Source organism: Mauremys mutica, chromosome 1 (assembly GCF_020497125.1).
Source record: "Mauremys mutica isolate MM-2020 ecotype Southern chromosome 1, ASM2049712v1, whole genome shotgun sequence".
Taxonomy (NCBI): Eukaryota; Metazoa; Chordata; order Testudines; family Geoemydidae; genus Mauremys; species Mauremys mutica.
In genome coordinates, this window is record NC_059072.1 from 362,091,505 (window position 1) to 362,108,838 (window position 17,334).

The 17,334-nt window shown below is 47.5% G+C and overlaps 1 protein-coding gene across 1 annotated transcript; it reads left to right on the plus strand.

The window, feature by feature from the left end:
• Positions 1–15,590: 15,590 nt before the first annotated feature.
• On the plus strand, positions 15,591–16,538 carry LOC123360805 (olfactory receptor 52M1-like). Its single transcript, XM_045001268.1, has one exon. The coding sequence runs from the start codon at positions 15,591–15,593 to the stop codon at positions 16,536–16,538; it is 948 nt and encodes a 315-aa protein (XP_044857203.1).
• The last annotated feature ends 796 nt before the right edge of the window (positions 16,539–17,334 follow it).

Consider the following 17,334-nt stretch of genomic DNA (forward strand, 5'->3'; position numbering starts at 1 on the left):
ATCTACAATGCTGAACTTTTTTATCATATGTACAGTGATCTGGTGAGGAAAATTTACCTGATTTATTTTTTACATCCAATCCTTCAGGAAACCTGGAGGATAACCAAATAAAGACTAACAGTGACAAAACAATTCAACACAAAATGGGGACATTGACTACCATCATTGAATGCAATTAAAATAAGTAATATAATAAAGTTATTGTTGTTTTTACACTATCTATGATTTGGGCTATTTGGGGATACTTTTAACACCCTCATTTGCAATGGCAACCAAGCATGATGAGCAGCTGTGAAGAGCAGTGTGGGGCCATGGGCAATGCTGGGAGACACCATAGGGGAAGGCCTTGAAAGGAGGACGTGAACCGATGGAAGGACAGATGCTGGGGAGAAGGGTCCTGTCACCTGGATCTTGGGGGTGTGTGGCCACCACCCTACCAGGTTTCTGACTCCAGGTATCAGCACAGCACAGCCAGGGCATGGGAGGGAGGCCTGGGGTGCTGAATGCAGAAAAAATAAGGGGTCTACCTGACTAAATTGGAACTACAAATGTATAGGGAATAGTTTAGAGAAATATTTGTTGTTAAGACCAGTTCCTAGTCTCTTAGGCCTGGTCCACACTAAAAAGGGGGTTCGAATTAGGGTACGCAAATTCAGCTACGTGAATAGCGTAGTTGAATTTGAAGTACCCTAATTCGAACTACTCACCCGTCCAGACGCGGCGGGGTCGAACTCCGCGGCTCCAAGGTCGACTCCGCCATCGCCGTTTGCAGTGGTGGAGTACCGGAGTCGACCGCGGCGCTTCCGGAGTTCGAACTATCGCGTCTAGATCAGACGCGATAGTTCGAACTCCGAGAAGTCGAACTCACCGCGTCGACCCGGACGGTAAGTGTAGACTAGCCCTTACTGTGTCCTTCTATCTGTCTCAGTAGCTTCCTTTTTCCTTTTTTTGGGAGGTGTGTTTTTTCTATAGTTAGCTCAAGTTTTCCAATTCAGCAACTTCACTCCCTTGTGATACAAAACTATTTAAGATTCTTAAGTCCCAAGCAGACTGTGAAGATCTACGACAGGAGCTCACAAAAGTGGCTGACTGTGCAACAAAATGGCAGATGAAATTCAGTGTTGATAAGTGCAAAGTAATGCACATTGGAAAACATAATCCCAACTATACTTCTAAAATTATGGGGGCGAAATAGGGAATGGGCATCCTGCCTAATGCACAGACCAAAGAGGCGTAACGAGCCCTCCTGGGTCCGGAGGGGGGTGTCTCAGACTCTAATGTAACATCTTTGACACCATCCTCCATCCTCCTGTGAGCAGCCCCACTACAGCCTTGTGGCACAGTCAGCAATTGCCAACACAGAAAAGATGCCTCAGGAAGGGGTGTCTGGGTTTCTAGAGGGCTGCAATACGTTAAAGCTTTGTGTCATTTTGAGACAAAGTTACTCACACTGGCTCCTTTTTGCCTCTACATCCTCTCTCCCTCCTGCTGGGTCTGTCTGTTTCTCCTTCCTGGAGAGGCAGAGCTGCTGCTGGGTTCCCTTTGCCCCCAGAAAGGCAGTTCAGGCTGATCTCCCCTTTTCCCGGGTGCAGGCAGACACTGAGTTTAACCTAGTCTGAGGAGATATTTCTGTGAGCTGTCGCTATGGGGTCTGGCACCTGGTTTTGATCCTCGGTGAGAGGTATCACTGTGTGGCTGGGGTGGTGACTGTGGGATCATGGAACATACATGGACTGGTGAGCAGCTCTGGAGGTTGAGGGAGCACGCAGGGTGTGTACTTGGACAGTCAGGGAGCAGTGGAGGTTGTGCAGGCAGGCAGGTGGTGTACACAAAGAAGTGAACTAACCTCGTTATCTCTAGCTTGCTTCTTGCTTGCGGATATATACCTGCCCCTGGATATTTCCACTACTTGCATCCGACGAAGTGGGGATTCACCCACGAAAGCTCATGCTGCAAAACGTCTGTTAGTCTATAAGGTGCCACAGGATTCTTTGCTGCTTTTACAGATCCAGACTAACATGGCTACCCCTCTGATACTTGACAAAGAAGCAGGCAGTAATGGGGGCAGACAGGGGTGTGTACAGAGACGTGGGCAGTGCAGAGGGTCGGGGGGCAGGCAGGGGTGTGTACACAGAGACGTGGGCAGTGCAGAGGGTCGGGGGGCAGGCAGGGGTGTGTACACAGAGAAGTGGGCAGTTCAGAGGGTCGGGGGGTAGGCAGGGGTGTGTACACAGAGAAGTGGGCAGTGCAGAGGGTTGGGGGGCAGGCAGGGGTGTGTACACAGAGAAGTGGGCAGTGCAGAAGGTCGGGGGGCAGGCAGGGGTGTGCACACAGAGAAGTGGGTAGTGCAGAGGGTCGGGGGGCAGGCAGGGGTGTGTACACAGAGAAGTGGGCAGTGCAGAGGGTCGGGGGGCAGGCAGGGGTGTGTACACAGAGAAGTGGGCAGTGCAGAGGGTCGGGGGGCAGGCAGGGGTGTGCACACAGAGAAGTGGGCAGTTCAGAGGGTCGGGGGGCAGGCAGGGGTGTGTACACAGAGATGTGTGCAGTGCAGAAGGTCGGGGGGCAGGCAGGGGTGTGTACACAGAGACGTGGACAGCGCTGGAGGTTATGGGGGCAGGGAATGGGGTGGAAATGGACAGTGGGAAGAGCTACTGACATTCAATTTTTCTTTATGATCATTGGCATTTCACCAGTGAAATGAACCATTGATCTTTGCTCCTCGGTTGGTTCAATACTTTGACATACTTTGACTCCCGGCTCTGTCTCCTCTCATTGGGTCTGGCTTCTAGGCAGGGGGCAACGGGGCTCCATACACTGCTCCCATCCCGAGCACCGGCTCCACTCGCCCACTGGCAGCCTAGGAGCCGGATCTGATGCTGGTCACTTCAGGCACAGGATGGTTTGCAGTGCCAGGAAGGCGGAAAGGCTGCCTCTGCACCCCGGCTGCGCCACTGAGTGGGAGACACCAGAGGTAAGTCTGTGCCCCAATCCCCAGCCCTGAGCATCACCCCACCCAGAACCACATCCTGCACCCCCAGACCAGAGCCTTACCCTCTCCTGCACCGCCACCCCTGCCCCAGCCCAGAGACCCCTCCCATACCCTGAACCCCTCATTCCCGGCCCCACCCCACAGCCCTCACACCCTCTCCCCCAACCCTCTGCCCCAGTCCTGAGCCCCTCCCACACCCCAAGTTCCTCATCCCCAGCTCCGTTGGGTCATAGAATCATAGAATCATAGAATCTCAGGGTTGGAAGGGACCTCAGGAGGTCATCTAGTCCAACCCCCTGCTCAAAGCAGGACCAAACCCAACTAAATCATCCCAGCCAGGGCTTTGTCAAGCCTGACCTTAAAAACCTCTAAGGAAGGAGATTCCACTACCTCCCTAGGTAACCCATTCCAGTTCTTCACCACCCTCCTAGTGAAATAGTTTTTCCTAATATCCAGCCTAAACCTCCCCCTCTGCAACTTGAGACCATTACTCCTTGTTCTATCATCTTCTACCAATGAGAACAGTCTAGATCCATCCTCTTTGGAACCCCCTTTCAGATAGTTGAAAGCAGCTATCAAGTCCCCCCTCATTCTTCTCTTCTGCAGACTAAACAATCCCAGTTCCCTCAGCCTCTCCTCATAAGTCATGTGCTCCAGCCCCCTAATCATTTTTGTTGCCCTCCGCTGGACTCTCTCCAATTTATCCACATCCTTCTTGTAGTGTGGGGCCCAAAACTGGACACAGTACTCCAAATGAGGCCTCACCAGTGCTGAGTAGAGGGGAATGATCACATCCCTCGATCTGCTGGAAATGCCCCTACTTATACAACCCAAAATGCCATTAGCCTTCTTGGCAACAAGGGCACACTGTTGACTCATATTCAGCTTTTCGTCCACCGTAACCCCTAGGTCCTTTTCTGCAGAACTGCTGCCCAGCCATTCGGTCCCTAGTCTGTAGCAGTGCATGGGATTCTTCCGTCCTAAGTGCAGGACTCTGAACTTGTCCTTGTTGAACCTCATCATATTTCTTTTGGCCCAATCCTCTAATGTGTCTAGGTCCCTCTGTATCCTATCCCTACCCTCCAGCGTATCAACCACTCCTCCCAGTTTAGTGTCATCTGCAAACTTGCTGAGGGTGCAGTCCACACCATCCTCCAGATCGTTAATGAAGATATTGAATAAAACCGGCCCCAGGTCATGGGCATCAACTATTTTCTTCAACTGGGTCCCCAGAAAATGAGTTTGAAAACCACTGCTGTAGAGCACACACCCGAGAATTTCCCTAAAATAATTCCTGGAGCAGAGCTTGTAGAGAAACATCAAACCTTGATTTAAAAATTCTCAGTGATGGAGAATCTGTCATGACCCTTTGTAAATTGTTCCAGTGGTTAATTACTCTCACCGTTTAAAAAATCTACACCTTATATCCAGTCAAAATTTGTTTAACTTCAACTTTCAGCCATTGTATCATGCTCCACCTCTGTATGCCCGTCTGAAAACCCTATAGTTAACTAGTTGTTCCCCATGTAGATACTTAGAGACTGTTATCAAGGCACCCCATAACCATTTTTGTTAAAAAAAAAACCAGATCAAGCTCCTTGAATCCAGGGGCGCCCGGGGGGGGGGGGGGCAAGTGGGGCAATTTGCCCCAGGACCCACAGGGGCCCCCACGAGAATGTCGGAGGCTCCACCCCGCCTCCGCATTCCTCCATCCTCCAATGCAGCGCTGTCCAGGGCACTGAGGCTCTGGGACAGGGGGGAGGCAGGAGTAAGCAGCATGGTAAGCCCCTCTGAGCTGGACACCCCCTGCCACCCCCTCAGCCCTGCCCCCCAGCTCCGAGCCCAGCCCCTCTGAGCTGGACACCCCCTGCCACCCCCTCAGCCCTGCCCCCCAGCTCCGAGCCCATCCCTTCTGAGCCGGACACCCCCTGCCACCCCCTCAGCCCTGACCCCCAGCTCCGAGCCCATCCTTTCTGAGCCGGACACCTCCTGCCACCCCCTCAGCCCTGCCCTCCAGCCCTGACCCTAAGCTGGAGCTGGGGCTGGGACTGGGGCTGGAGCAGTCCATTGCCTGGTGTGGTGAGTACCTGGGAAGAGCGAGGGGGGGACCCTGGGCACAGGGCCCAGCCAGGGAGATGCCCCCATCCAAGAGGCTTTTCAGGCTGCACTGGAAGGGGAATTGTAACCCTGACCGGGGAGCCGATGCTGGGCAGAAGGCCCCTGCCACCTAGAGCCTGAGGGCATGCGACCTCCGCCAGAGCAAGGGTCCGACCCGCGGCATCCTTGCAGCACAGACAGGGCATGGGAAGGGGCCTGGGACATGTGAGGGACAGACTGTCAGCTGCCCTTCCTTTCCAGTGACAGCTGTTCGTGGTGCCCCTGTTGCAACAGAGGGGGGTGATGAGTTTTCCTTTAACATTTCCCATTTTCTCCTTTTTTTAAAAATTTATTGCGGTTTAATAAATTGTATTTGCTGGAGATGTACCTAATGATCAGTGGGTCAGAGAAATTCCCAAAGCAGAGATAGCACCCCAGGGCTGGGACACCCTAATTTCTGTCCTAAGTGACCATGAGAATGTCGGCGGTTGAGCCCCCCCGGGATCCAGGGCCCAGCCTTGTTGGGGTTACGAGGATTCTGCTGTACAGGGGAGTGGAAGGGAAGTCCTAGAGGTCAGGCAGGCCTCTGGGTAAAGGACGTGGGAGTGAGGACTCAGATCTTTTCATTAGTCTATTCCACCGGAGTGGTGTATAAGCCAGGAAAGTTCCCCACAAGAGAGTTCTCCCACTTCCATCTGTTAGGAATTCTTCAAAGGACTCACTTTACTTTTCTTTTCTAAGGTGAAATTTTCCCCCTTTGAATATTTTGCAATTTTGTGCCAACCAAGGCTCTTCGAATTTCTGCAAAACGTGTAATAACCAGCTCCCTCTGCCTGACTGAGGCCATGTCTACACTACACACCTTGCAATGGCCCAGCTGTACCATTGCAGCTGCGCCGCTCTAAGGTCTCCCGTGTAGCTGCTCTTTGCTGATGGGAGAGAAATCTCCTGCCATCACAATTAAACTGTCCCCAATGAGCCCCTCCCGCTGACATAGCTCTGTGCACAACAGCCCTTTGGTTGGTCAGGGAAGTGTTTTTTCATATTCATGACTGAATTTTTTTTACCAACAAAAGTGCTAGTATAGACAAATCCTGAGTTTCACGACAGTAAAGAGGTCCACTTCTCCAGCTGCTTGCACAGATATATCTCTAAACTCTCTCTGAATGTCGGCTGCATTATCTGAGTTTCAACTCCTTGGGGCCTTTCAGCTATTCCATCTCCAGGATGGCTCCTTCCTTCCTTCCTTCACCACAGACCTCTTTTCTCTGCCCTCTCCTCTGGTCTCACCTCTGGTATCAGGGGTTGTCTTGGGAACTCATAAGAACATGGGCGGTGAGTATAATAGGACAGGGGAGGCTCTGTCTCCCCCAACTGTGCCGTGGTCATTGGACTGCCAGTTGTGGGGTATGGTGGTTAAGTTTTTGTTTTATTATACCCCATATTGGTTCCAACCCGGCTGAGGAGGTACATACCGCCTCCTCGGCTGCCACGGAACCTGCATGGGACATATCAAAATTGTCTTCTAAGTAACAGAAGCTTTTTCCCTAGGTGAGTTAAGTCTGGGGAGGGGAGGGGAGGCAGGGCGCGGTTTTGGCCAGCCCCAGGCTTCTTGGGGGCAGGGGAGGTATTCAGGTAGCCTGGGGTTTCTCCAGCTGAAAGCGGGGGTGCTCTGGGCTGAGGCCAGCCTGGGGCTCCTGTGGCCGGGGTAGGCAGCACTGTGTGTGTGTGTGTGGGGGGGGGGCTTGTTGCTCCGGTTGGGGGGGGAGAGAGAGTCCCGGGGCTCCAGCTGTGTGGAGGGTGCAGAATGACGGGGTGGTGCTGGGGGCTAGCCACCTGTAGCAAGGTGGTTACCCTGCTCCTGCCCTGAAGGGCTGGAGACAGCCCTGGGGGAAGGTTGTGGCTGGGAGCTGCTAAGCTGGGCTGATTGGGAAGTGGCTACAGCTGGGCCATTCCCCAGTCAGGCCACAGCTGGCCTGTATAAAGAGGCTGGGAGCCAGGAGCTCACTCCCCCTCTGCCTGTAGAGGGCGAAGGGCCTGGCTGCAGGGAGCTAGAGACAGGGTACCTGAGTGGAGCAGGGCTGGGGAAAGGCAGAGGAGCTGGGGAGCTCCAGGCTGGAAAGCCCCAGGCTGCGGCCTAGCACAAGGCCAGCAGGTATTAGGGGTTGCAGAGGGCAGCCCAGGGGTAGGCCAAGGCAGCAGGTCCAAACCCAACTTTGCCTGTGATGAGTGGCTGATACTGCAGTCTGCCCCAGGGTGTGGAGCTGGCAGTAGCCTTATCCTGAGATGAGGTGGGGATAGTGGGTGGGGGTTTCCTGGAGAGGGGAAACCCTGAGAGAAAGTGTCTACACAAACAGCTCGTGTCTCCCCTCACTCATCTTTCTCCAGATATGTCTGTCCACTACCTACCCATCCCTCCTGGGCATTTACAGGGTATCAGACCCTTTGTAAACCTAAATAAAACAGGAGTACTTTTGGCACCTTAGAGACTAACAAATTTATTTGAGCATAATGTTCTGTATGTATATATATCCTTATTATATGTTCCATTCTATGCATCTGAAGAAGTGTACTGTAGCCCACAAAAGCTTATGCTAAAATACATTTGTTAGTCTCTAAGGTGCCACAAGGACTCCTGTTCTTTTTGTGGATACAGACTAACATGGCTGCTACTCTGAAATATATAAACTTAGGCATTATCCCTAGTTTTCTTGGTAATCAACTATAATTTTTAAATATACACAAATACACAGAGCAGCTAATTCCTCTCTAACTCAGCACAGAGCCCAGGAGTTCTCATCTCCCTTTGGGAAGGTCCCTTAATTACTGTTTACTCATAAAGCTGCATAAAGAGTGCAGAAGTGCAGATATAGAAAGAGAGACATTGGCTAAAGTGTCTCCAATCTCCTGCCTGTTTACATTCCGATGCCGCTTCTCTCATGACCCACCCGCCCCAGGGATTGCACTGAGCTCTATTATAAATGGTGCACACCTGTATCAGCTCTCAGCGTGGGATGTTGCTGCAGATGCTGGAGTGAGAGAGGTGTGGGACATGGCTACCTGAGGGGGATTCCCAGGGAAGACGTTTCCATCTCAGAATTCACAGGTACACATCTCTTGCTGAGGAGCTCACCTGCTTCACAAACCCTGGGCAATGTGGGCGTGATGGGATAGAGATCTGACGAAGTGGGGATTCACCCACGAAAGCTCATGCTCCAAAACGTCTGTTAGTCTATAAGGTGCCACAGGTTTCTTTGCTGCTTTTACAGATCCAGACTAACACGGCTACCCCTCTGATACTAAAGTAGGATTGTACATGATAGAATCATAGAGCCATGTGGGGAAAGGGACCGCAAGGGCCATCTAGTCTAACCCTCTGCCAAGATGCAAGATTTGTTGCATGTAAATCATCCCAGACAGATGACTATCCTGCCTCCTTTGGAAAACATCAAGCGAAGACGCTTCCAAGACCTCCCAAGGCATTTGTTCCATTGTCCTCCTGTTCTTACAGTTAGGAAGATTTTCCTTAGATTTCATCTAAATCAGCTATGATGCGGTTTGAACCCATTGGCTCTTATCCTGCCTTCTGTGGCCAGAGAGAACAACTTTTTTTCATCTTTTTATGGCAGACTTTGAAGTATCTGAAGACTGCTGTCACATCCCCCCTCGATCTCCTCTTTTCCAAACTCAACATACCCACTTCCTTCAGCCTTTCCTCATGTGTCTTGTATTCCATCCCTTCGATCATCTTTGTCTCTTGCCTCTGATCCTTTCCAGTTTCTCTTCATCCTTCCTGTGCTTTGGTGACCCAAACAGGACACAATACTCCAGCTGTGGCCTAGCCAGTGCCGCGTAGAGTAGTACAATCACCTCCTGTGACTTGCAGGCTCTGCCTCTGTTAATGCAAACCAAAACTGCGTTTTCTTTTTATTTCCAATAACAAAATAATCCATGCTCCTGAGAGATGTAGCTATAGCAACCTAAACCCAGTGTAAACAGCATGAGGTTGATAGAAATATTCTTCCATTGACCTAGGTACCACCTCTCGGAGAGGTGGATTACCTATGCTGATGGGAGAACCAGTGTGGTCGTTGTAAGTAGTGTCTACACTGAAGCACTAGGGCAATGACACTGTAACATTTTAAGTATAAACAAGCCCTCAAGCAGATCTCCGAGACTAGCATCCAGTCTGGATCTACAGACATGAGGAGTTTGAGATTCTACCACTACCCTTTGCAGTCTTTCCCAATGGTTAATCACCCCCAATGTTAAGAATTTGGCCCTTATTTCCAGCTGGAATTTGTCTGGCTTCAACTTCCAGCTGTTGGGTCTTGCTCTGCCTTTCTCCGCCAGATTAAAGAGCCAGTTATTACCAATGGTTTTCTCCCCATGAACGTCTCGCTTGATCATCTTTTTTCTAAGATAAGTAGGCAAATCTCTTTAAGTCTCTCTCTATCATTCATTTTCTCCAGCCTTGAATCATTTTTGTGGCTCTTTTCTGCACCCTCTCCAATTTTTCAGTATCTTTTTTGAAATGTGGACCCTGGGACTGGACACAGTCGGTTTCACCAATGCCATGTGCAGAGATAAAATCCTTCCCCTGCTCCAATTTATCAATCCCCTTTTGCATCCAAGGATCACATCAGCCCTTTTGGCCACAGCATCACACTGGGAGCTCACGATGAACTGGGTGTCCACTATAGTCCTAAATCCTTTTCAGGGTCCCTGCGTTCCATAATACAGTGCCCTAGTCTGTGTGTCCAGCCTGTATTGCCTATTCGGAAGGATAACTTTGCATTCTACTGTACTAAAACATATTGTTTGCATGGGACCAGCTCACCAAATGCTCCAGATTAATTATTATGTCTGCCCTGGCTACCTCATTGTAAACACTCTGCCAATCTTTGGGTCATCCACAAATTTTATCTGCAGTGATTTTCTGTTTGCTTCCAGATCACTGATGAAAATATTTAATAGAATCAGGTCTGGAATTGATCCCTGCAGAACCCCACTAGAAACACTCCCATTCCCTGACAATGGCCCACTGAAAACTGCTTTCTGCGATCTCTAGTTAGTCAGTTTTGAGTCCATTTAATGTGTGCTATACTGATATTGTATAGTGTTTATTTTTTATCTTAATGTTTTACCCTACTAAATCAAATGCTTCAGAGAAATAGAAGTTTATTGAATCTGCATGGTTCCCTTGATCATCCAAACGTGTACTCGCATTAAAGGATGAAATCAGGTTTAGTTGACAAAGCCTGTTTCCATAAACCATGTTGCTGACTGGCATTAATTATATCCCTAGACTTCTTTTTTAACTAAACTCATACCAGCTTTTCCATTTTTATGAACCTTCTCAAATATCCTTTTATAGCTTTTGTTTTATTTTTAATAGTTTCTGTTTAACAGAACTGTCCTGTATTATCTTTTTGGGGTTCTGCTGCTGCCTGGTTGCATACTTCTGGTTCTAAATGAGATGGATGGTTGATTGGTCTGTTTGTAACTCTAAGGTTCTACTGTGGATGCTGTTTAACATCCTCCTTGACTGCTAATGGACTGGAAAGTATTTAATCATTTCATATGATATCATAGAATATCAGGGCTAGAAGGGACCTGAGGAGGTCATCTAGTCCAACCCCCTGCTCAAAGCAGGACCAATCCCCAGGCAAATTTTTGCCCCAGATTCATAAATGGCCTTCTCAAGGATTAAACTCACAAGCCTAGGTTTAGCAAGCCAATACTCCAACCACTGAGCTATCCCCTATGCATACAGCATGCTGGTTTTTTCCAAATGCAGAACTAAACTATTGCTTGAACATGTCTACCATTTCAGGTACATTAACAAGTTTCCTTTCACTCTCTAGGAATCAGTCTATGCCTTTTCTAGGATTTCTTTCGTTCTTGATATACTTAATAACATCCTTTTTTGTGACCCTTAGTCCTGCCAAGCATGGATTTTTCCTGATGTCTTTAATATCACCTATCAATTTTCATAACTTCTGATTGTATTACTTGCTATCTATTTTCCCCTCCCTAATTCCTTCCTCCACTTTGCCACTGAATGGGGTTTTTAGCCAAAGTTCACCACTTTCTTGACTGTGGAATTGTGAGTTTTTAGCTCTCTAATTAACTCTTCTTAAAGAACTCCCGAGTTTCATTCCCATTTTTCTGTCTAAATTTTTTCTCCAAATCAGTTTTGCTGATAATTTTCCTCAACTTTGGGAATTAACCCTTTTGATGCACTAAGTATCTATAGATGTTACTGGCTGGGAGTTGTTCTCTGCCCATTTGAATGTAATCAGTTCCATTCTTTATTTTGCTCTCCTCGATCATATGCCCCCTTATTTGTCTCTTCTCTAAACTAAACCGTCCCTGACTTTTCATTCTGTCTGCATATGGAAGCCTCCCCCTTTCTCATAGCCTGTCTCTGAAACCCCCTTTCTATCTGCAGCCTGTTCTCCAGCCCATTCCTTAGGCATCTGGACTTTGTTTTTGTTTTGGCCGCTGCTGCAGATGAGCAGGTGTTTCCGTTGAGCTGCTCTCAATGATGCCTTCCCTAAGGTTTGTTCTAATTGGGATGTTTCCCCCTGGCTCTTGTCTTGGCAACAGTCTGGGATTTTTCCACCATCAGATTTTGAGCAATTGGGTAAATGGGGAACACTTATAGTATTGACTCTCCAGGTGAAGTCGGCACGATTATGGGACTCTTGGGGTAAGTTTGTTGTCTGGTGTGTGTGTGTTTGCTGTTGGACTGAAATGTACTGTGTAGTCTGTTTGGGGGACCATATGCTGACCATGTGGGTGCTGAATCTAGTGGCCTGCTAAGCAAGGCTGAGAGCTTCTGAATGAGGCTTTGATCCCTAAGGCCTTTAACACCCATTAACCCTTAACCAGGGGGTGGGGCTATCTGGGAAGACCAAGGCTTGAAAATGCCCTCTCCTAAGCACTCAGAGAATGTAGCAAACAGAAGCTGCTAACAGGGGAGTTTTGTCAGGGAGTTTACGGGAGGAATATGAAAGAGGCTAGATACACTTACCATTTCTTAGACTTCTTTAAACTTAAGCCTAAAACACCCCCTGATTAAAAAAATAAATTAAAAAAAGGACCTAACTTCAGGAGTAAAAAGAGAATGCAGGCAGAAGTCCAGCCACACAGAAGGGGCTATCCAGTTTATTGCATCCAAAGCAGCATATATGCTTACCTGCCCTATGGGTAGGTGGTGTATATGTGCATTCGGTGCAAGCGCAGGACACAGTAGAACAGTCCCACCCCCGGTGTAACAGCCTCTGTGCTGTTGAGGAGGATGAAAGTCTCAGGGAAGGAGAACATACAACTGGAGCAGAGGGAAACAATCCCATAGTTGGGGCCCTCCTCCCAGATGATGTAGTGGTATCCTCTCGCACTGCGGATACCTCTCCAGGGGAGGGAACTCTAATTATGAGGAAGAAACAGGTATTAGTTATGGGTGATTCAATCATTAGAAACATAGATAGCTGGGTTTGCATGGGGACTTGCCTGTCTGGTGCGAAGCTTGCAGGTCTCTCAAGACATCTAGATAGACTTATGTGTAATGCTGGTGAGGAGCTGGTGGTCATGGTACATGGAGGTACCAATGACATGAGGAGGGATAGGCCAAATTTAGGCTGCAGGTAAGAGATAGACGTCCAGGACCTCCATGGTCGCATTCTCTGAAATGCTTCCAGTTCCATGTGCAGGGCCACTTAGACAGGCAGAACTGCAGGGTCTCAATGTGTGGATGAGACGATGGTGTAGGGAAGAGGGGTTTAGATTCATTAGGAACTGGGTAAGCTTTTGGGAAAGGGAGAGCCTATACAGGAAAGATGGCTTCTAACTAAGCCAAAATGAAACAAGATTGCTGGCACTTAAAATTAAAAAGGTCGCAGAGCAGTTTTTTAAACTAAGGGCTGGTGGAAAACCTACAGGTATGGAGGAGAATGTGGTTTGGACAGAAACATCCCTTAGGGGAGGATCTACTAATAGAGATTCTCTATGTCCAAGTAAGGAGGAAAGGATGGAAGATAATAAAATGCAGGTAAGAGCTGATGAGAAACAGTCAAATGTAAAAAAAAATCTCATTCAATTACATTATGTAATGGGAGACAGCTAAAAAGTGATAAGTTTTTAAAGTGCTTATGTACCAATTTTAGAAGTCTAAATAATAAGATGAGTGAACTAGAGTGCCTCATATTAAATGAGTATGTTGATATAATAGGCATCACAGAAACTTGGTGGAATGAGGATAATCAGTGGGCCACAGTAATACCAGGGTACAAACTATATCGGAAGGATAGAACAGGTCATGCTGGTGGGGGAGTGGCACTTTATGTGAAAGAAAGTGAAGAATCAAATGAAGTAAAAATCTTAAATGAACCAAACTGTACCAAAGGATCTCTATGGATAGTAATTCCATGCGCAAATAATAAAAAATATAGCAGTAGGGATATATTACTGACCAGCTGACTAGGGTAGGGGGAGGAATAGCTCAGTGGTTTGAGCATTGGCCTCCTAAATCCCAGATTGGGAGCTCAATCCTTGAGGGGGCCATTTAGGGATCTGGGGCAAAAATCTGTATCAGAGTTAGACTAAATGACCTCCTGAAGTCCCTTCCAACCCTGATATTTTATGATGGTGAGAGTAACTGTGATGTGATTAGAGAGGCTATTAAAATAAAATCATAAAAAAGCTCAGTAATAAGGGGGAATTTTATATATCCCACACAAGGAGAGGCAATTCTTGATTCACTCTTAAGTGGAGCACAGGATCAGCTCCAAGAGGTTAATATAGCTGGACAGCTTGGTAATAGTGATCATAATATAATTAAATGTAACATCCCTGTGGCAGAGAAAACACCACAGTGCCCCAACACTAACGCATTTAATTTCAGAAAGGGGAACTACACACAAATGAGGAGCTTGGTTAAACAGAAATTAAAAGGTACAGCACCAAAAGTAAATTCCCTGCAAGCTGCATGGAAATTGTTTAAAGGCACCATAATAGAGGCTCAACTTAAATATATACCCCAAATTAATAAACATAAAAAGAGAATCAAATAAGGGCCATCGTGGCTAAACAACAAAGTAAGAGAAGCAGTGAGAGGCTAAAAGGTATCCTTTAAAAAGTGGATGTTAAATCCTAGTGAGGAAAATAGAAAGGAGCATAAAATCTGGCAAATGAAGTATAAAAAAGAAAAGATTTAGGAAGGCCAAAAAAGAATTTGAAGAACTAGCCAAAGACTCAAAAAGTAACAGCAATTTTTTTAAATACATCAGAAGCAGGAAGCCTGCTAAACAACCAGTCAGGCCACTGGATGATCAAGACGCTAAAGGACCATTAGATCATTGCAGTGAAACTAAATGGATTATTTGCACCAGTCTTCACAGCTGAAGATGTGATGGAGATTCCCAAACCTGAGCCATTCTTTTTATGGCAACATAGTGATAAAAACCTTTAATTACCTGAAGCAGGGTTCTAAAGACAATGGAGCTTGGCTGTTCTCAGTGGTGGCCAATGATAGATCAAGGAGTAATGTTCTCATGTTTCAAATGGGGAAGTTTAAGTTGAATATTAGGAAAAACTATTTCACTCAGGGGGTGGTGAAGCACTGGAATGGGTTACCTATGGAGGTGGTGAAATCTCCATCATTAGAGGGTTTTATGGCTGGCTTGAGAAAGCCCTGGCTGGGATGATTTAGTCGGGTACAATACTGCTCTGAGCAGAGGGTTCGACTAGATGACCTCCTGAGGTCTCTTCCAACACTAATCTTCTATGATTTTATGACAAGGTCCCTCACCAAAGGCTCTTAAGCAAAGTAAGCTGTATATTGTGAAAGCCAAGGCTATAACAGGAGTAAAAAAAGAACTAGATAAGTGCATTGTGGATAAGTCCATCAATGGATATTAACCAGGGCGGGCAGCGATTATGTCCCTAACCTCTGTTTGCCAGAAGCTGTGAATGGGTGACAGGGGATGGATGGATCACTTGATGATTGCCTGTTCTGTTCATTCCCTCTGGGGCACCTGGGATTGGCCACTGTCGAAAGACAGGATACTGGGCTAGATGGACTTTGGCCTGATCCAGTATGGCAATTTTTATGTTAATGATGGATAGCCAGTATTCACACGCGTGTTTCTTGCTGGTGCATGTTAAGGTTTTCCACACACCGACATGTAGGAATTATAAATGCATGAATCACCATCAAATATGGAATTGGCATTAGTAGGGTCAATTGTTCATAATTCATTTCTCTGAACAATGAAAATGTCATTTTTCAGTGTGTCAAGAGGGACCAATCTGCTTCACCCATGAAAACAGCCTCCAGGAGTGTACGTAGTGTCTCATGTTAACATTGTCTCTCCAACCAGACATCTGCACTGCTGCCATCACCCTGGAACCTTGGGTACATACAGAAAGTCAGGGGAATGTATGGTACATGTAGGAGACACCATTCTATCTCAGAGTTACACACCTTCTCCTCTACTTCATGTCAGACTCCAACACAACCAACTTCACCAACCCCTCCACCTTCATCCTGCTCGGCATTCCAGGCTTGAAGAGGGCCCATGTGTGGATCTCCATCCCCTTCTGCACCATGTACATCATAGCCATCTTGGGGAACTTCACCATCCTGTTCGTCGTGAAGAGGGAGCCAAGTCTCCATGGGCCCATGTACTATTTCCTTTGCATGCTGTCCGTCACTGACCTGGTCCTGTCTACGTCCATCCTGCCCAAAACACTGAGCATCTTCTGGTTTAATTCCAGGGAGATCCATTTCAGTGCCTGCCTCACCCAGATGTACTTCATTCACTGCTTCTTAGTGGTGGAGTCTGGGATCTTCATGGCCATGGCTTTTGATCGCTACGTGGCCATCTGCAATCCCCTGAGACATTCTACCACCCTCACAAACCCTGTGGTGGCCAAGATTGGCCTGGCCGTGTTGTTGCGAGGTGGCATGCTCATATTACCCTATCTCTTCCTAGCAAGGCAATGGCCATATTGCAGAACCAACATCATTCCCCACACGCACTGCGAGCACATGGCCGTGGTGAAGTTGGCCTGTGCCGACACCCGCATCAGTAATTACTACGGCCTCTTTGTGCTATTCTGTGTGAAGGGTCTGGATGTAATTTTTATCGTCATGTCCTATATCCAGATCCTCAGGAGCATCTTCAGCCTCCCCACAAAGGACGCCCGGCTAAAGACTTTTGGGACCTGCGGCTCCCACCTCTGTGCCATCTTCACCTTTTACATCTCATCTCTTTTCTCCTCTCTCACGCACCGGTATGGATACAATGTGGCCCTGCATTTCCACGTTCTCATGGCCAATGTGTACCTCCTGGTGCCCCCCATGCTCAACCCCATCATCTACGGGGTGAGAACCAAGCAGATCCGGGACAGGCTGCTCCACCTTGTTACTCATAAAGGGACCTAAAGTTTTCTCCCGGTGCTCTGACTCTCAGACCAAGCTCCGTGCAGAGCTGGCTGGTAACATGATGCTGGGTCCTCTTCCCAGAATCACTTACTGTACAGTCAAAGAGACATTAAAGCCTTTCCTGACCTTACTGTGCTGTGTTAGCATGCCAAACTGGGGAATCGGTCTGTGTAGAACTCATTGGGTTCCAGTTTTTTAATTGCTGGTCACTGGAATCATCAAGTGATCCATCCCCTGACACCCATTCCCAGCTTCCATCAAATAGAGGATAAGGACACCATCCCTGCCCATCCTGGCCATTGATCATCCAGTTCTTTTTTTTAACCTGTGTTATAGTCTTGACCTTCAAAACATCCACTGGCAAAGAGTTCCACAGGTTGACGGTGTGCTGTATGAAGAAATAGTTCCTTTTGTTTGCTTTAACCCTGCTGCCTATTAATTTTGTTTGGTGACCCTTAGCTCTTGTGTGATGAGAAGAATTAAATAACATTTCCTTATTTACTTTATCTACACCAGTCATGATTTTATAGAGCTCAATCATATCCCCCCTTAGTCATCTCTTTTCCAAACTGAAAACTCCCAATCTTATTAATCTCTCCTCATATGGAAGCTGTCCCAGATCCCTAATCATTTTTATTGCCCTTCTATGAACCTTTTCCAATTCCAATATTCTTTATTGAGATGGGGCAACCAAATATTGGCATACTACGGATTTATATAGAGGGAATATGATACACTTTGTCTTATTATCTATCCCTATCCTAATTATTTCCAATATTCTATTAGCTTTTTTGAC

Excerpts from the sequence above, each read along its gene's own strand:
- LOC123360805 (XM_045001268.1), top strand. The coding sequence starts at position 15,591 with ATGTCAGACTCCAACACAACCAACTTCACCAACCCCTCCACCTTCATC.